Source organism: Ranitomeya variabilis, chromosome 1 (assembly GCF_051348905.1).
Source record: "Ranitomeya variabilis isolate aRanVar5 chromosome 1, aRanVar5.hap1, whole genome shotgun sequence".
NCBI lineage: Eukaryota > Metazoa > Chordata > Amphibia > Anura > Dendrobatidae > Ranitomeya > Ranitomeya variabilis.
Genome location: NC_135232.1, coordinates 608,896,156 through 608,922,202, shown reverse-complemented (window position 1 = coordinate 608,922,202; position 26,047 = coordinate 608,896,156). Strand labels below are relative to the sequence as shown.

Below are 26,047 nucleotides of genomic sequence, written 5' to 3'. Positions count from 1 at the left end.
AGACAGGTAGTCGGGGCACTTCTATACATAGCAACTATGACTCGATCCCTTATCAAGCCACAATCGTAGACAAAACAGTGCCAAAACGACTGGAATGCCATTAAAATAGCTCTTTGATATTCGAAAGAGACTCAAGACATAAATTTAAGGATATCTGCAACACTGCAACAGGAGATCTAAAACTCACAGGCTATGTGAATGCAGACTGTGCAGCTGGCTTAATTGATCGTAAATTGACAAGCAGTTATTTGTTCAAGCTCAATTTCTTGGTCTAGCAGAAAGCCGGTGTCTTTAGCCTTGTCATCTACAGAAGCAGAGTATGTGTCTGCAGCCCACGCAAGTGAAGAGGTCATTTGGTTAAACAAATCCTTAGGCGATCTTGGTAAGCTATCAATTCAACCGATGGCAATTTTTGAAGACAACCAAGGATGCATTAAACTTGCATGCAGTGAAAAGATCAATGTGAGAACCAAACACATTGACGTTAAACAACATAACCTACATGATTTGATAGAATTGCGGCATAACTGAGTTTGTTCATTGCGAGACTTACCAGATGATAGCTGATGATGTTATGATAAAGCGACTTCCAAATGCCAAATTTAAGGAATTCAGAACCACTATGGGACCAATAGGTTAAAGGGACTCTGCACCTGAATTTGGCGGGCCCTGTTTACGGTCCGATGGGCGGTGTTTTCTGTTCTTTCATTCACCCCTTCCTTTCCCGCTGGGAGCAATATTGTCTTGAATTTGATTAGGTTTCCTCCGTAGAACACGCGTGCGCAAGGCAATCTTGCCTTGCGCATGTGCAGTATGCTTTGCCCAACTGCGGGCAAAGCCGAAAAGCATTAGTGCGCATGCGCCAGCGCACTATGTCCCGGAACACAGCGAAATAGTACCGGGACATAGTGCGCCGGCACATGCGCACTAATGCTTTTTGGCTTTGCCCGCAGTTGGGCAAAGCACACTGCGCGTGCGCAAGGCAAGATTGCCTTGCGCACGCGTGTTATACGGAGGAAACCTAATCAAATTCAAGACAATATTGCTCCCAGCGGGAAAGGAAGGGGTGAATGAAAGAACAGAAAACACCGCCCATTGGACCGTAAACAGGGCCCGCCAAATTCAGGTGACAGTCCCTTTAAGTAGTTGAGTGGGGGTGTTGGAATAACGCTTATTGTATATATTACATAAACTACTATTTACTACTGTTTAACCCCTTCTCCCCAAAGCCTGTTTTCACCTTCCTGACCAGGTCAATTTTTTCAGTTCTGACCACTGTCATTTTATGAAGTCATAATTTTGGAATGCTTAATGTATCCCACATATTCTGAGATTCTTTTGTGACATGTTGTACTTCATGTAAAATTTATTTTATATGACTTACGTTTCTTTGTGGAATAATCAGAAGTTTGGTGAAAATTTTGAAATTTTTAGCCCTTAAATCAGAGAGTCATGTCACACAAAATAGTTAATAAATAACACTTCCCGGATGTCTACTTTAGATCAGCACAATTTTTTAAACATTTTTTTTTTGTTGGGAAGTTATAAGGGTTAAAAGTTGACCAATGATTTCTCCTTTTTACAACAAAATTTACAAAACCATTTTTTTAGGAACCACCTCACATTTGAAGTGACTTTAAGGGGTCAGAAAGTACCCAAAAGTGACACCATTCTAAAAACTGCACCTCTCATCGTGCTCAAAACCACATTAATGAAGTTTATTAACCCTTCAGGTGCTGCACAAGAATTAATGGAATGTGGAAGGAAAAAAAACCTTAACTTTTTCACAACAATGTTCCTTTAAACCCAATTTTTTTTTAATTTCACAAGGGTAACAGGAGAAAAGAGACAATACAATTTGTTGTGCAATGTCTCCTGAGCATGCTGATACCCTATATGTGGAGGAAAACCACTGTTTGGGTGCACGACAAAATGCAAAATTTGATGGAATAATTAGAGGATGCCATGTCAGGTTTGGAAAGCCTGTGATGTGCTTAAACAGTGGAAACCCACCAAAAGTGGCCCCATTTTGGAAACTAGAGCCCTTAGATAACTTAACTATAAGTGTGGTGAGCACCTTGGGACCCCAGGTCCTTCACAGAAGTTTATAACGTTGAGCCGTGAAAATAAAAAAAATCACATTTTTCCAACAAAAATGTGTTTAGCCCTACATTTTGCATTTTCACAACTGTAACTGGAGAAAATGGCCCCCAAAATGTATTGCTCAATTTCTCATGAGTACATTGAAACCCCATATGTGGTCGAAAACTACTTTTAAAGCACAGCACAAAGCTCATAAGGGTAAGAGCGTTATATTACAGTGCAGAGATTGCTGAACTGGATTGAGGAGGCCATGTTACATTGGCAGAGCCCCTTAGGTGCCAGAACAGCAGAACCCCCTATAAGTGACCCCATTTTACAAACTACACCTCTCAATGAATTCATCTAGGAGTGCAGTGATCATATTGACACCACAGGTGTGTCACAGAATTTTATACCATTGGTCTGTGAATAGTGATGAGCGAGTGTACTCATTGCTCAGGTGACCTCCGAGTATTTGTCATTGCTCGGAGATATAGTTTTCATCGCCTCAGGTGCATGATTTACGGCTTCCAGATAAGCTGAATACATGTGGGGATTCCCTGACAAACAGGCATTCCTCACATGTATTCAGCGTATCTCGAAGCCGTAAATCATGCAACTGAGGCGATGAAAACTATATTTCTGAGCAATAACAAATACTCGGAGGCAATGTCGGGCTGGGGTGACAAGGGCCCACCAGTAACATTGACTTTGGGGGGGCTCATTTTTCACCTGCATACAAATATTATACTTCCCTCATTTACAAATTTACCTATATCCAGGGGCGTAACTACCGCGGTCGCAGGGGTCGCAATTGCGACGGGGCCCGCAGTGCTTAGGGGCCCGCCCAGTCCAGCAGACTGGGCGGGCCCCTAAGAACTCTGAGCTACAAAATGGTCCGCCGGCCCTTTAAATAAATCTTCTTTACAGGCCCTGGTGCGCATGCACTCTCTCAGTGCATGAGCGATCACGGGTGGGACTGCACTTGTTCCGCAGCAGAGCCCCTCCACCGCAGAGAGCCGCACACCACAACTATGGCTGCAGCTGCTCTGTGCGCACAGGACCTGTGATGAGGTCACAGGAGGGGAGGAGTCTGAGTCACATGATCAAGGGCCTTCGTGTAGTGCAGGACAGTAGTGCAGTGCTGGTTGTCATCGTGCTGGAGGAGGGTAAGCTTTTGTGTGGGGTCAGGAGGGGTTTGTGTGGATGTAGCAGAGCAGTGTGTGTATGAGGTGTACAGAGTGGAGCCGTGTGTGTATGAGGTGTACAGAGCGGAGCCGTGTGTGTATGAGGTGTACGGAGCGGAGCCGTGTGTGTATGAGGTGTACAAGGCGGAGCTGGGTGTGTATGAGGTGTACGGAGCGGAGCCGGGTGTGTACGAGGTGTACCGAGCGGAGCTGGGTGTGTACGAGGTGTACGGAGCGGAGCCGTGTGTGTATGAGGTGTATGGTGCGGAGCCGTGTGTGTATGAGGTGTACGGAGCGGAGCCGGGTGTGTACGAGGTGTACGGAGCGGAGCTGGGTGTGTACGAGGTGTACCGAGCGGAGCCGTGTGTGTACGAGGTGTACGGAGCGGAGCCGTGTGTGTACGAGGTGTACGGAGCGGAACCGTGTGTGTATGAGGTATATGGAGCGGAGCCGTGTGTGTACGAGGTGTACGGAGCGGAGCCGTGTGTGTACGAGGTGTACGGAGCGGAGCCGTGTGTGCAAGGTGTACGGAGCGGAGCTGGGTGTGTACGAGGTGTACGGAGCGGAGCCGTGTGTGTACGAGGTGTACGGAGCGGAGCCATGTGTGTACGAGGTATACGGAGCGGAGCCGTGTGTGCAAGGTGTACAGAGCGGAGCCGGGTGTGTAGGAGTAACTATGTGTGGCCATTATACTGTAGGCAATATCATGTGTGGCCATTGTACAGTATGGAGCATCATGTGTGGCCATTGTACAGTATAGAGCACTATGTGTGGCCATTGTACAGTATGGACAGGGGCGTAACTACCGCGGTTGCAGCGGTCGCCATTGCGACCGGGCCCGGCAGGTCAGGGGCCCGGGGCCGGCAGGTCAGAGCAGGGCCGGACTGGCCATCGGGCACTTCTGGCAAATGCCAGAAGAGCCGGTGCCAGTCATGGGCCGCTCGATCCGCCTGCCGCCGCCGACTCACCCCCCCTGCCGTCGCATTCAACTATACCGGCTACATTCAACTACAGACGCTCCCTCTCCCATCATTCCCCACTCTGCCTCTGACACTGCGGGTGCGCGATGACGTCATATCATCGCGCACCTGCTGTGTCCCGGGCAGACTGCAGCCGAGCCTGAGACCGGAGCAGGAAGCAACGCTGGCAAGAGGAAAGGTAAGGAGAGTGTTTTTTTTTTTTTTACTGGACTGTGGGGGCATTCTCGGGGGGGGGGGGGGGGCGAGAGATGCGGGCTGTGCTGTATATACCACTGTGCGGGCTGTGCTGGATATACCACTGCGGGCTGTGCTGGATATACCACTGTGCGGGCTGTGCTGGATATACCACTGTGCGGGCTGTGCTGGATATACCACTGTGCGGGCTGTGCTGGATATACCACTGTGCGGGCTGTGCTGGATATACCACTGTGCGGGCTGTTCTGGATAGACCACTGTGCGGGCTGTGCTGGATAGATGTCATGATCTCTGCAGGCAGAGATCATAGCAAGCCTATAGAGGGACAAGCTCTCGGAAGATGTAACTATACTGACCATGAACTAAGCCTGCCGCGCAACTAGAAATAGCCAGGTAGCATTTCCTATTTATCGCTAGATGCCCAGCTCTGGCCTAAGACCTAAATAGCTAGCAGAGGGAAATATAAGACCTGGCTCACCTCTAGAGAAATATTCCAAAGAAGACAGTAGCCCCCCACATATAATGACGGTGAGTTCAGATGAAACAACAAACGCAGCAGGAAAATAGTCTTAGCAAATTTGAGGTCCGCTTACTAGATAGCAGAAGACAGATAGTATACTTTCATGGTCAGCAGAAAAACACTAACAAAACACCATCCAGAGATTACCTTAAACTCTGGCATTAACTCATAACGCCAGAGTAGCAATCCCTGATCAACGAGAGCTTTCCAGACACAGTAACAAAACTTCAGCTGTGAACTGGAACAAATAGGCAAAACAAAACATGGACAAAAGTCCAACTTATCTAGTAGTAGTCTAGAAGCAGGAACAAGCACTGAGAGGCATCAGATAACATTGTTGACCGGCAAGAAACCACCAGAGAAATGAGCTTAAATAGCGACACCCACTACTGATGGAACCAGGTGAAACAGGAAAGAGGATGACAAGTCCAATTCCACAAGCGGCCACCGGGGGAGCCCAGAATCCAAATTCACAACAGTACCCCCCCCTCAAGGAGGGGGCACCGAACCCTCACCAGATCCACCAGGGCGACCAGGATGAGCCCTATGGAAGGCACGAACAAGATCAGAAGCATGAATATCAGATGCATTGACCCAAGAATTATCCTCCTGGCCGTAACCCTTCCAGTTGACCAGATACTGGAGTCTCCGTCTGGAAACACGAGAGTCCAAAATTTTCTCCACAACGTACTCCAACTCACCCTCAACCAACACCGGAGCAGGAGGCTCAACTGAAGGTACCACAGGTACCTCATACCTGCGCAATAACGACCGATGAAAAACGTTATGAATGGAAAAGGACGCAGGGAGGTCCAAACGGAAAGAAACAGGATTAAGAATCTCCAATATTCTATAAGGGCCGATGAACCGAGGTTTAAACTTAGGAGAAGAGACCCTCATAGGGACAAAACGAGAAGACAACCACACCAATTCTCCAACACAAAGCCGAGAACCAACACGACGATGACGGTTGGCAAAACGCTGAGTCTTCTCCTGGGACAACTTCAAATTGTCCATAACCTGCCCCCAGATGTGATGCAATCTCTCCACCACCGCATCCACTCCAGGACAATCCGAGGATTCCACCTGACCGGAGGAAAATCGAGGGTGAAACCCCGAATTACAGAAAAACGGGGACACCAAGGTGGAAGAGCTGGCCCGATTATTGAGGGCGAACTCTGCCAATGGCAAAAAAGCAACCCAATCATCCTGGTCAGCAGAGACAAAACACCTCAGATATGTCTCCAGGGTCTGATTAGTCCGCTCGGTCTGGCCATTAGTCTGAGGGTGAAAAGCAGATGAAAAAGACAAATCTATGCCCATCCTAGCACAGAATGCCCGCCAAAATCTAGACACAAATTGGGTACCTCTGTCAGAAACAATATTCTCAGGAATACCGTGCAATCGGACAACATTCTGAAAAAACAGAGGAACCAACTCAGAAGAAGAAGGCAACTTGGGCAGAGGAACCAAATGGACCATTTTAGAGAAACGGTCACAGACCACCCAGATGACAGACATCTTCTGGGAAACAGGCAGATCTGAAATAAAATCCATCGAGATGTGTGTCCAAGGCCTCTTAGGAATAGGCAAGGGCAACAGCAGTCCGCTAGCCCGAGAACTACAAGACTTGGCCCGAGCACAAACGTCACATGACTGCACAAAGACTCGCACATCTCGTGACAGGGAAGGCCACCAGAAGGATCTTGCCACCAAATCCCTGGTACCAAAAATTCCGGGATGACCTGCCAATGCAGAAGAATGTACCTCAGAGATGACTCTGCTGGTCCAATCATCCGGAACAAACAGTCTATCAGGCGGACAACGATCCGGTCTATCCGCCTGAAACTCTTGCAAGGACCGCCGCAGATCAGGAGAAACGGCCGACAAAATTACTCCCTCCCTAAGGATACCTGTGGGTTCAGAATTACCAGGAGAGTCCGGGTCAAAACTCCTAGAAAGGGCATCTGCCTTAACATTCTTAGAACCCGGTAGGTATGACACCACAAAATTAAAGCGAGAAAAAAATAAAGACCAGCGCGCCTGTCTAGGATTCAGGCGTCTGGCAGTCTCAAGATAAATCAAATTTTTGTGGTCAGTCAATACCACCACCTGATGCCTAGCCCCCTCGAGCCAATGGCGCCACTCCTCAAACGCCCACTTCATGGCCAAAAGCTCCCGATTCCCAACATCATAATTCCGCTCTGCGGGCGAAAATTTGCGAGAAAAGAAGGCACAAGGCCTAATGACGGAGCAGTCGGAACCTTTCTGCGACAACACTGCCCCAGCTCCGATCTCCGAAGCGTCAACCTCAACCTGAAAAGGCAGATTCACATCAGGCTGACGCAACACAGGGGCAGAGGCAAAACGGCGCTTAAGCTCCTGAAAGGCCTCTACAGCATGAGGGGACCAATTAGCAACATCAGCGCCTTGTCTGGTCAAATCAGTCAGTGGTTTAACGACATCCGAAAAACCAGCAATAAATCGGCGGTAAAAGTTGGCAAAGCCCAAAAATCTCTGAAGACCCTTAAGAGAGGAGGGCTGAGTCCAGTCACAAATAGCTTGCACCTTGACGGGATCCATCTCAATGGAAGAGGGAGAAAAAATATACCCCAAAAAGGAAATTTTCTGGACCCCAAAAACGCACTTAGACCCCTTCACACATAAAGAATTAGACCGCAGAACCTGAAAAACTCTCCTGACCTGCTGGACATGAGAGTCCCAGTCATCAGAAAAAATCAGAATATCATCCAGATATATTATCATAAATTTATCCAGAAAATCGCGGAAAATATCATGCATAAAAGACTGGAAAACTGAAGGGGCATTAGAAAGACCAAAAGGCATGACCAAATACTCAAAGTGGCCCTCGGGCGTATTAAATGCGGTCTTCCACTCATCCCCCTGCCTGATCCGCACCAAATTATACGCCCCACGAAGATCAATTTTAGAGAACCACTTAGCACCCTCTATACGAGCAAACAAATCAGTAAGCAATGGCAATGGGTATTGATACTTAACAGTGATCTTATTCAGAAGCCGATAATCAATACATGGTCTCAAAGAGCCGTCTTTTTTTGAGACAAAGAAAAACCCAGCTCCCAAGGGAGAAGAAGATGGACGAATATGTCCCTTTTCCAAAGACTCCTTTATATATTCCCGCATAGCAGCATGTTCCGGCACAGACAGATTAAACAAACGACCCTTGGGATATTTACAACCCGGTATCAAATCTATGGCACAATCGCACTCACGGTGCGGAGGTAACGACCCAAGCTTGGGTTCGTCAAAGACATCTTGATAATCAGAGAGGAACTCAGGGACTTCAGAGGGAATGGACGACGAAATAGAAACCAAAGGTAAGTCCCCATGAATACCCTTACATCCCCAGCTCAACACAGACATTGCTCTCCAGTCCAAGACTGGGTTGTGAGACTGCAACCATGGCAATCCCAGTACCAAATCGTCATGTAAATTATACAGCACCAGGAAACGAATAATCTCCTGGTGATCCGGATTGATACGCATGGTTACTTGTGTCCAGTATTGTGGTTTATTATTAGCCAATGGGGTGGAGTCAATCCCCTTCAGAGGAATAAGAGTCTCCAAAGGCTCTAAATCAAAACCACAACGATTGGCAAAGGACCAATCCATAAGACTCAGAGCGGCGCCAGAGTCAACATAGGCGTCCGTGGCAATGGATGACAAAGAGCAAATCAGGGTTACAGACAAAATAAACTTAGACTGAATGGTGCCAATGGAAACAGACTTATCAAGCTTCTTTGTACGCCTAGAGCATGCTGATATAACATGAGTAGAATCCCCACAATAGAAACACAATCCATTCTTCCGTCTAAAATTCTGTCGCTCGCTCCTGGACAGAATTCTATCACACTGCATACTTTCTGGCGTCTTTTCCATAGACACCGCCAGATGGTGCACCGGTTTGCGCTCCCGCAGACGCCTATCAATCTGAATAGCCATTGTCATGGACTCATTCAGACCTGCAGGCACAGGGAACCCCACCATAACATCCTTAACGGCATCAGAGAGACCTTCTCTGAAAGTTGCCGCCAAGGCGCACTCATTCCACTGAGTAAGCACAGACCATTTACGGAATTTTTGGCAGAAAACTTCAGCTTCGTCTTGCCCCTGAGATAGTGCCATCAAAGTTTTTTCTGCCTGAAGTTCCAAATGAGGTTCCTCATAAAGCAAGCCCAAGGCCAGAAAAAACGCATCCACATCGCGTAACGCAGGATCCCCTGCTGGCAATGAGAAGGCCCAATCTTGAGGGTCACCCCTGAGCAAGGAAATCACAATCCTAACCTGCTGAGCAGGGTCTCCAGCTGAACGAGACTTCAGGGACAAATAAAGCTTACAATTATTTCGGAAATTCTGGAAGCTAGCTCTATTCCCTGTGAAGAACTCCGGCAAAGGAATTCTCGGCTCAGATACCGGAGCATGTACCACAAAATCTTGTAAATTTTGTACTTTCGTGATGAGATTATTCAAACCCGCAGTTACACTCTGGAGATCCATTATTGTCAGGTGCACACAGAGCCATACAGAGATTAGGAGGAGAGAGAGAAAAAAGACTGCAGCAAGGCAGACTGGAGGAAAAAAAAAAAAAAAAAAAAATTCCAGCAGACTTCTTATAACTCTCCTTTCTCAACCTGGGTCTTTAACACTTTATTGGCCGGTCAAACTGTCATGATCTCTGCAGGCAGAGATCATAGCAAGCCTATAGAGGGACAAGCTCTCGGAAGATGTAACTATACTGACCATGAACTAAGCCTGCCGCGCAACTAGAAATAGCCAGGTAGCATTTCCTATTTATCGCTAGATGCCCAGCTCTGGCCTAAGACCTAAATAGCTAGCAGAGGGAAATATAAGACCTGGCTCACCTCTAGAGAAATATTCCAAAGAAGACAGTAGCCCCCCACATATAATGACGGTGAGTTCAGATGAAACAACAAACGCAGCAGGAAAATAGTCTTAGCAAATTTGAGGTCCGCTTACTAGATAGCAGAAGACAGATAGTATACTTTCATGGTCAGCAGAAAAACACTAACAAAACACCATCCAGAGATTACCTTAAACTCTGGCATTAACTCATAACGCCAGAGTAGCAATCCCTGATCAACGAGAGCTTTCCAGACACAGTAACAAAACTTCAGCTGTGAACTGGAACAAATAGGCAAAACAAAACATGGACAAAAGTCCAACTTATCTAGTAGTAGTCTAGAAGCAGGAACAAGCACTGAGAGGCATCAGATAACATTGTTGACCGGCAAGAAACCACCAGAGAAATGAGCTTAAATAGCGACACCCACTACTGATGGAACCAGGTGAAACAGGAAAGAGGATGACAAGTCCAATTCCACAAGCGGCCACCGGGGGAGCCCAGAATCCAAATTCACAACAGATAGACCACTGTGCGGGCTGTGCTGGATTGACCACTGTGCGGGCTGTGCTGGATAGACCACTGTGCGGGCTGTGCTGGATAGACCACTGTGCGGGCTGTGCTGGATAGACCACTGTGCGGGCTGTGCTGGATAGACCACTGTGCGGGCTGTGCTGGATAGACCACTGTGCGGGCTGTGCTGGATAGACCACTGTGCGGGCTGTGCTGGATAGACCACTGTGCGGGCTGTGCTGGCACCCAACACCATGTTGCAGTGCAGGAGATTCCTCCTGCACGGCAACAGTCCGAGGCGTATCTAGGGGAAGGGGGCAGCCGGGGCACGTGAGAGACAGGAAGCAGCTCCAGTCATCATGATGAGACAGCTTCTCAGTCTGTATTTTTCCCCCCTCATACATCTCATGTACGTCTGAATGAGATCGTATTTAAGAGAAAGCCAAAATAACCCCGGGACAGAAGGCGAGAGCAGGGGGGAAATGCGGGACAGAGCCACTTTAGTCAGGAGAAGCTGAGGAGCTGCAGCCGGTTTACATCAGCCACCCCTGTACCAAAGAGGAGATTGTGAGTTGTGTATATGAGCTGGTATCTCTGGTGTGTGTGTGTGTGTGTGTGTGTGTGTGTGATATCTGTAGTATGTGTGTGTGTGTGTGTGTGTGTGTGTGTGTGATATCTGTAGTGTGTGTGTGTGATATCTGTAGTATGATGTGTGTGTGTGTGATATCTGTAGTGTGTGTGTGATATCTGTAGTATGTCTGTGTGTGTGTGTGTGTGATAACTGTAGTATGTGTGTGATATCTGTAATATGTGTGTGATATCTGTAGTGTGTGTGTGTGTGTGTGATATCTGTAGTGTGTGTGTGATATCTGTAGTGTGTGTGTGATAACTGATGTGTGTGTGTGATATCTGTAGTAAGATGTGTTTGTGTGATATCTGTAGTGTGTGTGTGTGATATCTGTAGTATGTGTGTGTGTGAGGCAGCGGCGTAACTACCACGGTTGCAGCTGCAAGCGGCACTGGCAGGTCAGGGGGCCGTGTGTCCCCTTGAGCCTGTCTCCCTTATGCTTGTGTCCCCATGTGCCAGTCTCCCTTGCCCATTAGTCCCTGTGTGTCCCCATGTGCCTGTCTCCTATGTCCCCTTGTGCTTGTGTCAGTCTCCTTTGTCCCCTTGTGCTTGTGTCAGTCTCCTTTGCCCACTAGTCCCTGTGTGTCAGTCTCCCTTTCCCACTTGTCCCTGTGTGTCCCCTTGTGCTTGTATCCCTTGTCCCCTTGTGTCAGTCTCTTGCCCACTAGTCCCTGTGTGTCCCCTTGTGCCTGTCTCCCTTGTCCCCTTGTGCTTGTCCCTTGTCCCCGTGTGTCCCCTTGTGTCAGTCTCCATTGCCCACTAGTCCCCTTGTATTAGTCTCCCTTGCCCACTATTCCCCGTGTGTCAGTCTCCCTTGCCCACTAGTCCCTGTGTCCCCGTGTGCCAGTCTCCCTTGTCCACTAGTCCCCGTGTGCCCTTTGTGTCAGTCTCCCTTGCCCACTTGTTCCCGTGTGCCCCTTGTGTCAGTCTCCATTGTCCCCTTGTGTCAGTCTCCCTTGCCCACTAGTCCCCTTGTAATCTCCTCCCCTGCCTCCTAGCCCCCATGTGCCCCCTTGTGCCTGTCTTCCTTGCCCCCTTGTGCCCTCTCCCCTGCCCCCTCGTCACTATTTGCTCGTGTCTTTCTCACTGCCCCTGTATGGAGGGGATGCATTATACTATGAGGGGGGCTGCATTGTATTCTATGGGGGTTACATTGAATTTTATGGCGGGGGGGCCCATTTGGAAGTTCGCACCGGGGCCCATAACTTTGTAGTTACGCCACTGCCTATATCTCTGTATAATAATAAACTGAGTAGCGTGGTTAATAAATGATGAGATGCTGCTTTTTTCTGTACAGAGTGTATCAAGTGAATTATGCCAAGTACTGCCCATACAGTAGGGTTGGGGGCCCAAATCTACACAGGGGCCCACTTGGGGATTCCCCTGTTACCCTGTCCGAGCCTGCTCGGAGGTCACCCGAGCGTGCTCGGGAAAACCAGAGCAACGAGTACACTCGCTCATTACTAGCAGTGAAGAAAAAAATGATTTGCATTTTTACCACCAAGATTGTGTGTTAGCCTCATATTTTACATTTTCATACTGGGAAATGGGTAAAAATGGCACCAAGATTTGTCCCACAATTTTTGCTGACTGTAGAACTACCCCATATATGGCTGTACAGTACTACTTAGCGATACAGCAAGACTCGGGAGGAACGGAGCGCTATTTGCCTCCTGGAGCGCAGATTTTCCTAGATTAGTTTGAGGACTCCATTTGCAGAGCCCCTAAATGCTAGAAAAACAGAATCCCCCTCAAGTGACCCCATTTTGGAAATTATACCCCTTTGGAAATTTATCTACAGGTGTAGTGATGATTTTGACTCCATGGGTGTTTTCCAGAAACAAGAAGTAGTGGATGTTGCTGAGTGAAAATTGCAAACTGTCATTGTAGTGACCAGTATATTGAAGTGAACAGTACGTTGTAGTGACCAATACATTATAACCAGCTAATGCGTCTGGAGACACGTACCTGTAAATTAGGCGAGCTCTCATTGGTATGGAAATGCCAAACATGTGGACGCTAAATGTGGTTTATACACACTGTGGCTCAGAAGGAAAGAGGACATTTAGATTTGGAAGCATAGAATTTGCTGAATTTCTTTTGAGGAGCGAGGAGCCATTTCGCTTTTCCAGAGCCTTTGTATTGCTAGTATTGCTTTTTGTAGATTGAGATGAAGCTTTTATTGGGAACATTTGACATAACATTTGGGATCACATTTATCCGGCGCTCTCTGCTGAGCACTTAATTTGGTGTTTCCATTTAAATCTCCGAGTGACGTGATTCAGATGAAAACCTTGAGCGATCTATTCACTATAATGTAGCAGCAGAGTTACTCTGCACTCTGTATGGCCTTTGTTCAGTGTTGTGTTTCTTTTCAGAAGTGCACAAAACTGTGGTTGATCACACTTTTATGCTCGCCTAAAAAGAGGGACACTGCCAGATCACAGGTCATATGGCATCCACAGTGCCTCCATCTGCCTCATTATAGGGAATCTTCTGCCGGGGATTTAATTTGAATCATGTATTTCTGAGATTTACATGGAAACCCCGATGTAAGTGCTCAGCGTAGAGTGCAGGATAAATGTGAGCCGAGCCTTTTTGCGATCTATGGGAGGCAGAATGAACAAATCAGCAGCAGGTGAAGAATTGATTTTATTTATTTTTTCGCCGTTCCTTGTGCAGTATAAGCGATTACGCAAATTTACTATTCGGGTCAGGCCAATTACAGCAATACCAGATTTATTTCGAGTTTTTATGTTTGGCTGCTTTCACACAATAAAATACTCTTTTTATTGCAAAAACTAGTTTTTGCCTCATCATACAGAATTTCGACAGCTATAATTTTTCCATATTTCAGCCGACAGAGTCATTTGACAGCTTCTTTATTGCGGGACGAGTTGACATTTTTATTGGTACCATTTTCGAGCACATGACATTTATTTTTTCACTTTCTATTCTTATTTTTGGGATGTTAATGAACAAACACCATCAATTCAGGAATCAATTTTTGATTTTGCTATTTATGCTGTTATGCGAATGGTAAAATTGATAAGGAAACTTTATTAGTCTGGTCAGTACGATTACAGTGATACCCCATTTATATTGTTTTTTAATGGTTTGGCGCTTTTACAAAATAAAAACTATATTATAGAAAAATAATTATTTTTGCATCGCTTTATTCGAAGAGCTATAACTTATTAATTTTCCACTGACGGAGCTGTATGGCGGCTTGTTTTTTGTGGGACAAGATTATGTTTTCAGAAGAACCATTTTTATTTACATTCCTCTTTTTTTATTGCATTTTTGGCGGTATGGTGATAAAGCATAATTCTTTTGTGCCTCGTATTTTATTTATTTTTTCACTTAAGGGGTTAACTAGTGGGACAGTTTTGTAGGTCGGGTCGTTCCAGACTTGGCAATACCAAATATGTGTACTTTTATTATTTTGGATAAATGTATTTATTGGATAAATATTTTTTCGTTTTTTTGTTCTTTATTTGGGGATTTTGTTTTTTATATTTTCATAGCAGTGTCTGATAGGCAGGGGGGTAGGCGTGTCAGCTCCTGCTCTTACCAGGTGCTCATGGGTCACCTTCCCTGCAGGACCCTGAAGGACCCCGTGGGCATCTTGCGGCCCTGGGTCACCATGGAGACCATCGACACTCTCTCTGAGATGCTTCTTGATGTCGCTGTCATTATTGACAGTGGCATCAGAGGGGTTAAACATCCTCGATCAGTGCTAGCACCGATCATGGGTGTTGCTGCAAGGTGTCAGCTCTCACATAGTGCTGACACCCGCACCCGATTGCGGTGGCGCTGAGCGTGAGCCATCGCGATCATGGCGCCATACCTATATGGTGATTTGTAGGAACGCAGCTCCCACGGTGCCGTATATATATACAGTGCATGTCGGGAAGACGTCCACATAAACTAAATCTCCGAGCATGCCGAAATATTCAGAGACCACCCGATCATGCTCGGAAAAACTCGAGTAACGAGCTCATCACTAATCATAAGCTATAAGAAATACCAGTTGTAAGCTGTGTCATTCTTGTTCCTGAGTAAATATATATTCACTGTTGAAAGGCTGGACAGTACAGAAATGAATCTGCTGCCAACAAAGTTACCAAGATAGAGGCTGTATATCGTAAAGCAGGGGACACAAAAGTGATTAAAACTGCTTCTGTCTTTTCTCTGGTGCGTAAACATGATATTATATGGGCACAGAATGATCATATTAATCAGCTCATAGAGAGTTCACTGATCTGTCTACACAGACAAGTAAATGACCGCTGATTGGCTTGCATATAGCCGATGGTCGTTAAATGGCCTGGATCAATCCATCTAAAGGGATCATGGCAGAGATTATTTATAATAAAACAAGTTTATCAGATGATTGTCAGACCCTTAATTCTGCAAAAGATTAAATATAATTAGCATTTCACCTTAGATTATGCAGGTTATGTAACGCTGGTGAAAGTCTGTCTAATCCTTCAGTGTCTAAAGTACATCCATATAGAATGAGTCCTTCTAGATTTTTGCAAGTTTCCAGAATAAATGCCAACACCATGCAGTCTAGAGATGACATGTGAACACAACAAAGTTCCAATCTTCTGTGTGATTTTAATAATTCCTGCATTAGGATCTTATTCCGGGTTTCAAATAAATAGAAGAATGTATTGAGAAGATGTCGCCTGTCCTGAATTTCCATCAATCTCTGCTCTTCTGAAAATAAGTCCTTCACCCAAGAGATGACATCTATGGAAGCCTGAACTGGTAGTCTGTCCAGATACGAAGTTAGTATTGACCTTGTGGAGCCGTCTGATAGACCACACAGGAACCGGAGGAATATTTCACCGCGTCCATCAGAATAGGATTTGGCGTCTTTTAGTGATTTCTGTAACTTCTCAGGAGAATAATCGACATAATGCACCAAGGCAGAAAAGAATTCCTGCACCGTGAGATGTAAGAAGGAATAGGACACTGGTTCATCCGATTCCATCAGAAAACTTGATAAAAGTTTTGACTTATTGTCCACATGGAAAGAATCCAGATCTCGGTCTTCAAAAATAACCCTGTGATTCATCACCCCATGTTCTGCCATCCACCCGATGGAGCGCAGGAGCTGCTGAGCGTCACTTTTGTGCAGACTGTGATTGGCCAGGATGTTGGCGATAAATATGGCGAAGAGTTGTGTCACAGTTTTGGGTAATAATACCGGCTGATCACCACTTGTGGTCTGGAAGCTCCTGGATAACACTGTACAGATGATCCAGCAGTAGGATGGGATGTAACAGAACGTGTACAACGTCTCATTCTGCTTCACGTAACTAAAAGCCTTTTCTGCCAGTTCAGGGTTAGAGAAGAAATTTTCAAAGTACATCTGTCGTTCTTCTGGTAAAAATCCAATGATTTCTACTTTTCTCTCGAAAATCTTACAATTAATTGATGCCAGTCTGGTTGGGCGACTGGTCAACAGAACAGAACAACCATTCAGAAGAGACTTTCTCACCAAACTAACGACAATCTGACCACAAGGTTTGAGCTGTTTAGGATGAGAGCACAAGTGATGGGATGAGAAATCCATTGTATGAAGACTTTCATCTAAGCCATCAAATATAAAGAGAAGTTTCTCTGGATCCTGTAAAATGGACACGAGCTGCGGTGCCAGATGTGGATACTGGTGGAGGATCATGGTCTCCAGACTCAGATTATCTAGTCTGTTCAGTTCCCGAAATTTGAAGAAAAAGACAAAGGAGAATCTTTGATAGAAATCACCCTTCACCCAGTCATAGACAATCCTCTGCATCAGGGTGGTCTTCCCTACACCTGGCACTCCACTCACCATTACCATTTGTGGCACGAGTCTGGATCGGTGACACCAGCGGAATAACTTGTTGGTAAAAATGCATTGGAGTTCATTTTGCTTTTTCTTTAAATATTCAACTTGTCTTTCGCCGGTCACTATAAGTTCATTCTCAGAGTGTTCCCTGAAGTGTTCGGTGGAGACAATAATTAAGTTCACATAATGTGTATTGAATGGAAAACTTTCGTCTCCCTCGTTACATCCTAGAGGTTGGCACTCGACAAATTTCTTAGTTTTACTATATAAATGTTCCTTGTGATTGTTCTTGACATCTAAACAAAACAGGAAAATAAAGATCAAAGTAAGAAACTTTAACAAAACCAAGTTTGCTGAAACAATAAGGATAGTTTTATATGTGTGGGTATATATATATATACACTCACCGGCCACTTTATTAGGTACACCTGTCCAACTTCTTGTTAACACTTAATTTCTAATCAGCCAATCACATGGCGGCAACTCAGTGCATTTAGGCATGTAGACATGGTCAAGACAATCTCCTGCAGTTCAAACCGAGCATCAGTATGGGGAAGAAAGGTGATTTGAGTGCCTTTGAACGTGGCATGGTTGTTGGTGCCAGAAGGGCTGGTCTGAGTATTTCAGAAACTGCTGATCTACTGGGATTTTCACGCACAACCATCTCTAGGGTTTACAGAGAATGGTCCGAAAAAGAAAAAAAATCCAGTGAGCGGCAGTTCTGTGGGCGGAAATGCCTTGTTGATGCCAGAGGTCAGAGGAGAATGGGCAGACTGGTTCGAGCTGATAGAAAGGCAACAGTGACTCAAATCGCCACCCGTTACAACCAAGGTAGGCCTAAGAGCATCTCTGAACGCACAGTGCGTCGAACTTTGAGGCAGATGGGCTACAGCAGCAGAAGACCACACCGGGTACCACTCCTTTCAGCTAAGAACAGGAAACTGAGGCTACAATTTGTACAAGCTCATCGAAATTGGACAGTAGAAGATTGGAAAAACGTTGCTTGGTCTGATGAGTCTCGATTTCTGCTGCGACATTCGGATGGTAGGGTCAGAATTTAGCGTAAACAACATGAAAGCATGGATCCATCCTGCCTTGTATGGAGCATCTTTGGGATGTGCAGCCGACAAATCTGCGGCAACTGTGTGATGCCATCATGTCAATATGGAGCAAAATCTCTGAGGAATGCTTCCAGCACCTTGTTGAATCTATGCCACGAAGAATTGAGGCAGTTCTGAAGGCAAAAGGGGGTCCAACCTGTTACTAGCATGGTGTACCTAATAAAGTGGCCGGTGAGTGTGTATATATATATATATATATATATATATATATATATATATATATATATATATATATATATATATATATATATATACTGTATATACAGTACAGACCAAAAGTTTGGACACACCTTCTCATTTATAGATTTTTCTGTATTTTTATGACTATGAAAATTGTACATTCACACTGAAGGCATCAAAACTATGAATTAACACATGTGGAATTATATACTTAACAAAAAAGTGTGAAACAACTGAAATTATGTCTTATATTCTAGGTTCTTCAAAGTAGCCACCTTTTGCTTTGATGACTGCTTTGCACACTCTTGGCATTCTCTTGATGAGCTTCAAGAGGTAGTCACCTGGAATGGATTTCACTTCACAGGTGTGCCCTGTCAGGTTTAATAAGTGGGATTTCTTGCCTTATAAATGGTGTTGGGACCATCAGTTGTGTTGTGCAGAAGTCTGGTAGATACACAGCTGATAGTCCTACTGAATAGACTGTTAGAATTTGTATTATGGCAAGAAAAAAGCAGCTAAGTAAAGAAAAAAGAGTGGCTATCATTACTTTAAGAAATGAAGGTCAGTCAGTCCGAAAAATTGGGAAAATTTTGAAAGTGTCCCCAAGTGCAGTGGCAAAAACCATCAAGCGGTACAAAGAAACTGGCTCACATGAGGATCGCCCCAGGAAAGGAAGACCAAAAGTCACCTCTGCTTCTGAGGATAAGTTTATCCGAGTCACCAGCCTCAGAAATCGCAGCTCAGATTACCAGGTCAATGTCACACAGAGTTCTAGCAGCAGACACATAGTTTTGATGCGTTCAGTGTGAATGTACAGTTTTCATAGTCATGAAAATACAGAAAAATCTTTAAATGAGAAGGTGTGTCCAAACGTTTGGTCTGTACTGTGTATATATATATATATATATATATATATATATATATATATATATATATATATATTTGTGCGAAGTGTTTGTCAGGTTCCAGGTTAACTATTCTTTTGCATGTTTATCACACTTAAATGTGGAACAGTGGTGAACCTTCATAGGAGTGGCCAGCAGACCAAAATCACCCCAAGAGCGCAGCCATTACTCTTCGAAGAGGTACCAAAAGACCCCACAACAAAATCCAAAAAACTGCAAGCTTCAGTTAAGGTCAGTGTTCATGACTCCACCAAAAGAAAGAAACTGGGCAAAAATGGCCTGCATGGCAGAGTTCCAAGACGAAAACCACTGCTGAATAAGAACATAAAGGCTCATCTCAGTTTTGCCAGAAAACATCTTGCTGATCCCCAACACTTGGGAGAATACACTGTGGACTGATGAGACAAAAGCTGAACTTTTTGGAAGGTGTTTGTCCCATTGCATCTGACATAGAAGAAACACAGTATTTTAGAAATGGAATATCACATCAACAGGAAAATATGGGGGTGGTAGTGTGATGATCTGAGGCTATTTTGCTTCTTCAGGATCTGGAAGACTTGCTGTGGTAAATGGAACCATGAATTCTGCTGTCCACCAAAAAAAATCATGAAGGAGAATGGCTAACCATCTGTTCATGACCTCAAGCTGAAGCGCACTTGGGTTATGCAGCAGGACAATGATCCAAAACACACCAGCAAGTCCACCTCTGGCTTAAGAAAAAAAGAAAAACAAAATTAAGACTTTGGAGTGGCCTAGTCAACGTCCTGATCTTAATCTTATAGAGATGCTGTGGCTTGACCTTAAAAAGGCGGTTCATAGTTACATAGTTACATAGTTATTAAGGTTGAAGGAAGACTGTAAGTCCATCTAGTTCAACCCATAGCCTAACCTAACATGCCCTAACATGTTGATCCAGAGGAAGGCAAAAAAAAACCATGTGGCAAAGAGTAACTCCACCATGGGGAAAAAAATTCCTTCCCGACTCCACATACGGCAATCAGACTAGTTCCCTGGATCAACGCCTTATCAAGGAATCTAGTGTATATACCCTGTAACATTATACTTTTCCAGAAAGGTATCCAGTCCCCTCTTAAATTTAATTAATGAATCACTCATTACAACATCATACGGCAGAGAGTTCCATAGTCTCACTGCTCTTACAGTAAAGAATCCGCGTCTGTTATTATGCTTAAACCTTCTTTCCTCCAGACGTAGAGGATGCCCCCTTGTCCCTGTCTCAGGTCTATGATTAAAAAGATCATCAGAAAGGTCTTTGTACTGTCCCCTCATATATTTATACATTAAAATAAGATCACCCCTTAGTCTTCGTTTTTCCAAACTAAATAGCCCCAAGTGTAATAACCTATCTTGGTATTGCAGACCCCCCAGTCCTCTAATAACCTTGGTCGCTCTTCTCTGCACCCGCTCCAGTTCAGCTATGTCTTTCTTTTACACCGGAGACCAGAACTGTGCACAGTATTCTAAGTGTGGTCGAACTAGTGACTTGTATAGAGGTAAAATTATGTTCTCCTCATGAGCATCTATGCCTCTTTTAATACATCCCATTATTTTATTTGCCTTTGTAGCAGCTGCCTGACACTGGCCACTGAATATGAGTTTGTCATCCACCCATATACCCAGGTCTTTTTCATTGACGGTTTTGCCCAGAGTTTTAGAATTAAGCACATAGTTATACATCTTATTACTTCTACCCAAGTGCATGACCTTACATTTATCCCAATTAAAGCTCATTTCCCATTTATCAGCCCAAGCTTCTAGTTTATATAAATCATCCTGTAATATAAAATTGTCCTCCCCTGTATTGATTACCCTGCAGAGTTTAGTGTCATCTGCAAATATTGAAATTCTACTCTGAATGCCCCCTACAAGGTCATTAATAAATATGTTAAAAAGAAGAGGGCCCAATACTGACCCCTGTGGTACCCCACTGCTAACCGCAACCCAGTCCGAGTGTGCTCCATCAATAACCACCCTTTGTTTCCTATCCCTGAGCCAGCTCTCAACCCACTTACACATATTTTCCCCTATCCCCATTACTCTCATTTTATGTAACAACCTTTTGTGTGGCACCGTATCAAAAGCTTTGGAAAAGTCCATATACACTACGTCCACTGGGTTCCCTTGGTCCAGTCCGGAACTTACCTCTTCATAGAAGCTGATCAAATTAGTCTGACATGAACGGTCCCTAGTAAACCCGTGCTGATACTGGGTCATAAGGTTATTCCTCTTCAGATACTCCAGTATAGCATCCCTTAGAATGCCCTCCAGGATTTTACCCACAGTAGAGGTTAAGCTTACTGGCCTATAATTACCGAGTTCAGTTTTTGCCCCTTTTTTGAATATTGGCACCACATTTGCTATACGCCAGTCCTGTGGTACAGACCCTGTTATTATGGAGTCTTTAAAGATTAAAAATAATGGTCTATCAATGACTGTACTTAGTTCCTGCAGTACTCGGGGGTGTATCCCATCCGGGCCCGGAGATTTGTCAATTTTAGTTATTTTTAGACGCCGCTGTACTTCCTGCTGGGTTAAGCAGGTGACGTTTAATGGGGAATTTTTATCACTAGTCATTTTGTCTGCCATGGGATTTTCTTTTGTAAATACTGATGAAAAAAAGTCATTTAGCATATTGGCTTTTTCCTCATCCTCATCCACCATTTCCCCCAGATTATTTTTAAGGGGGCCAACACTGTCATTTTTTAGTTTCTTACTATTTATATAGTTAAAGAATATTTTGGGATTATTTTTACTCTCTCTGGCAATGAGTCTCTTTGTCTCAATCTTTGCTGCCTTGATTTGCTTTTTACAGAATTTATTTAATTTTCTGTATTTATTTAATGCCTCCTCACTACCTACTTCCTTTAATTCTCTAAATGCTTACTTTTTGTCCCTTAATGCGCCCCTTACAGCTGTATTTAGCCATATTGGTTTCCTCCTATTTCTAGTATGTTTATTCCCATACGGTATATACTGTGCACAGGTCCTATCCAGGATGCTAATAAACGTCTCCCATTTTCTTTGTGTATTTTTGTGTCTCAGGATATCGTCCCAGTTAATTGCACCAAGGTCCTCTCTCATCCGTTGGAAATTTGCCCTCCTGAAGTTTAGTGTCCTTGTCACCCCCCTACTAGCCATCTTATTAAAGGTTACATGAAAACTTATTATTTTGTGATCACTATTCCCCAAGTGACCCCCAACCCTTATATTTGATATGCGGTCTGGCCTGTTGGTTAATATTAGGTCTAGCAGTGCCCCCCTCCTTGTTGGGTTCTGAACCAGTTGTGAAAGGTAATTGTCTCTCATAGTTGTCAAAAACCGATTACCTTTGCTGGAACTGCAGGTTTCTGTTCCCCAATCTATTTCAGGGTAGTTGAAGTCCCCCATAATAATGACTTCTCCTTGAGTTGCAGCTTCATCTATTTGCTTTACGAGGATATTCTCCATTGCTTCCATTATTTTTGGAGATTTATAACAAATCCCTATCAGTAATTTATTATTTTTTCCCCCTCCCCTTATCTCCACCCACAGGGACTCTACATTTTCATTAAATTCACCTATATTATCATGCAGGATGGGTTTTAAGGAAGATTTTACATATAGACACACCCCTCCCCCTCGCTTATCTGTACGGTCATTTCTGAACAGGCTATAGCCCTGCAAGTTAACAGCCCAGTCATGGCTCTCATCCAGCCACGTCTCAGATATCCCCACCATGTCATAATTATGCTCCAACAACATTAGTTCTAATTCATCCATTTTGTTGGCGAGGCTTCTGGCATTAGTATACATGCACTTGATGTTACTCTCTGTACCTCTATTCTTTCTTAAATTACTAACTGTTCTAACCCCACCCCCCATGCCACCGCCAACCCCAACTTCCTTATTTGTGCCCAGGTCTCTATCTGCACTATCTTCCCCTCCTATAAAATGAATACCCTCCCCCCCAATCCCTAGTTTAAACACTCCTCCAACCTTCTAACCATTTTCTCCCCCAGCACAGCTGCCCCTTCCCCATTGAGGTGCAGCCCGTCCCTAGCGTAGAGCCTGTAGCCAACTGAGAAGTCGGCCCAGTTCTGCAGGAACCCAAACCCCTCCTTCCTACACCAATTCTTGAGCCACTTATTAACCTCCCTAATCTCCCGTTGCCTCTCTGGCGTGGCATGCTCGGAAACCCTCCAATGTGGCTGTATTACAACAATTCTGCAAAGATAAGTGGGCCAAAATTCCTCCAGAGCATTGTAAAGACTCATTGCCAGTTATCACAAATGCATGATTGTAGTTGTTGCTGCTAAGGGTGGCCCACCCAGTTATTAGGTTTAGGATGTAATCATTTTTTAACACAGGGCCCTGTAGTTTTGGATTTCTTTTTCCTTTAATAATAAAGACCTTCATTTAAAAACTGCATTTTGTGATTACTTGTGTTATCTTTGTCTAATATTTAAATTTGTTTGGTGATCTAAAACATTTAAGAGAGACAAACATTCAAAAGAATAGGAAATCAGGAAGGAACAGAGGTTGATGGAAGGGGCAAACACTTTTTCACACAACTGTATACACACTGGGTAAAATAACTATTTGACACAGTGACGATTTTGCAAATTTTCCCACCTACAAAGAATGGAGAGGTCTGAAATTTGTATCGTAGGTACATTTCAACTATGAGAGACAGATTCTAAATACAAAAAAAAACAGAAAATCACATTGTATGATTTTTACACAATTAAATTACATTTTATTGCATAAAGGATGGGGACTAGGAGGCCATTCATACCAGGATGGGGATGAGGGGACCATGTATACCATGATGGGGATGAGGGGCCCATGTATACCTGGATGTGGATCATATATATCAGGATGGGGGAGGCATGTACATCTGGATTTGGGACATATACATACCAGCGTGGCCGATATTACTAAAGAATTGGGCGACATTACCCCTATAACAGTGTCAGCAGCAGATCTACCCCATGACCACATTTTTTGCTTTAATTTTTTTAATATTTTCCTTCTCCAAAATCTAGGTGCATCTTATGGTCCAGTGCGTGTTATTGTCGGAAAAATATGATATGTAAAAATCATATACCGTATATACTCGAGTATAAGCCGAGATTTTCAGCCCATTTTTTTGGGCTGAAAGTCCCCCTCTCGGCTTATACTCGAGTCATACCCAGGGGTCGGCAGGGGAGGGGGAGCGGGGGCTGTCTAATTATACTCACCTACTCCTGGCGCGGTCCCTGGCTTCCCTGGCACCAGCAGCTTCTTCCTGTACTGAGCGGTCACATGGTACCGGTAATTACAGTAATGAATATGCGGCTCCACCTCCCATTGGGTGGAGCCACATATTCATTACTGTAATGAGCGGTAACGGTGACCGCTCAGTACAGGGAGAAGCTGGGGCACCGGGGAGCCAGGGACTGCACAGCACCAGGAGCAGGTGAGTATACGGGAAGGGGAACGCTGCGCTGCGCGATATTCACCTGCACCTCGTTCCGGCGCCGCTCCGTCTTCAGCGTCTTCTGCAGTGACGCTCAGGTCAGAGGGCGCGATGACGTGGTTAGTGCGCGCCTTCTGCCTGAACGTCAGTGCAGAAGACGCTGAAGATAGAGCGGCGCCGGAATGAAGTCAGGGGAATTTTGAAAGTGCCGGGGGCCTGAGCGACGGAGAGGTGAGTATGGGATTTATTTTTTTTATCGCAGCAACAGCAAATGGGGCAAGTGTCTGTATGGAGCATCATATGGGGCAATAACATTTGTGCAGCACTATATGGGGCAAGTGTCTGTATGGGGCCATAACGTTTGTGCAACACTATATGGAGCAAGTGTCTGTATGGGGCCATAATGTTTGTGCAGCACTATATGGGGCAAATATCTTTATGGAGCATCTTATGGGGCCATAATCAACATTTGTGCAGCATTATGTTGGGCAAATGTGTCTATTGAGCATCTTATGGGGCCATTATTAACTTTTATGCAGGATTATATGGGGCATATTTTAATATGGAGCATCTTATGGGGCCATCATAAACTTTATGGAGCATTATATGGGGCTCCTGATTCAATATGGATATTCAAAAACACTTAGCCTACTGATGTCTCAATTAATTTTACTTTTATTGGTATCTATTTTTACTTTTGACATTTACCGGTAGCTGCTGCATTTCCCACCCTTGGCTTATACTCGACTCATTAAGCTTTCCCAGTTTTTTGTGGCAAAATTAGGGGGGTCGGCTTATACTCGAGTATATACAGTAATAAGATTTTCCTTTTTGTTAGATTCTGTCTCACAGTGTACCTACAATAAAAATTACAGACCTCTCCATTTTTTGTAGGTGGGCAAACTTGTACAATCGGCAGTGGATCAAATACTTATTTTCCCCAGTGTGTGTGTGTGTGTGTGTGTATGTATATATATATATATATATATATATATATATATATATATATATATATATATATATATATATTACAGACCAATAGCTGGGACACCACTCATTTAAAGATTTTTCTGTATTTTCATGACTATGAAAATTGTACATTCACACTGAAGGCATCGAAACTATGAATTAACACATGTGGAATTATATACTTAACAAACAAGTGTGAAACAACTGATAATATGTCTTATATTCTAGGTTCTTCAAAGTAGCCTTTTGCTTTGATGACTGCTTTGCACACTCTTGGCATTCTCTTGATGAGCTTCAAGAGGTAGTCACCAGGAATGGTCTTCCAACAATCTTGAAGGATTTCCCAGAGATGCTTAGCAATTGTTGGCCCTTTTGCCTTCACTCTGCGGTCCAGCTCACCCCAAACCATCTCGATTGGGTTCAGGTCTGGTGACTGTGGAGGCCAAGTCATCTGGCGCAGCACCCCATCACTCTCCTTCTTGGTCAAGTAGCCCTTACACAGCCTGGAGGTGTGTTTGGGGTCATTGTCCTGTTAAAAAATAAATGATGGTCCAACTAAACGCA

General features: G+C 44.5%; 1 protein-coding gene across 1 annotated transcript in view; it reads right to left on the bottom strand.

Moving 5' to 3' along the window:
• Positions 1-26,047, bottom strand: part of LOC143771136 (NACHT, LRR and PYD domains-containing protein 3-like) — a 102,510-nt gene that overhangs the window by 45,202 nt on the left and 31,261 nt on the right. The window contains exon 6 of the mRNA XM_077260555.1: positions 15,454-17,146. Within this exon, the coding sequence (XP_077116670.1) occupies positions 15,454-17,146 (1,693 nt within the window). The remainder of the gene's footprint in view (positions 1-15,453; positions 17,147-26,047) is intronic.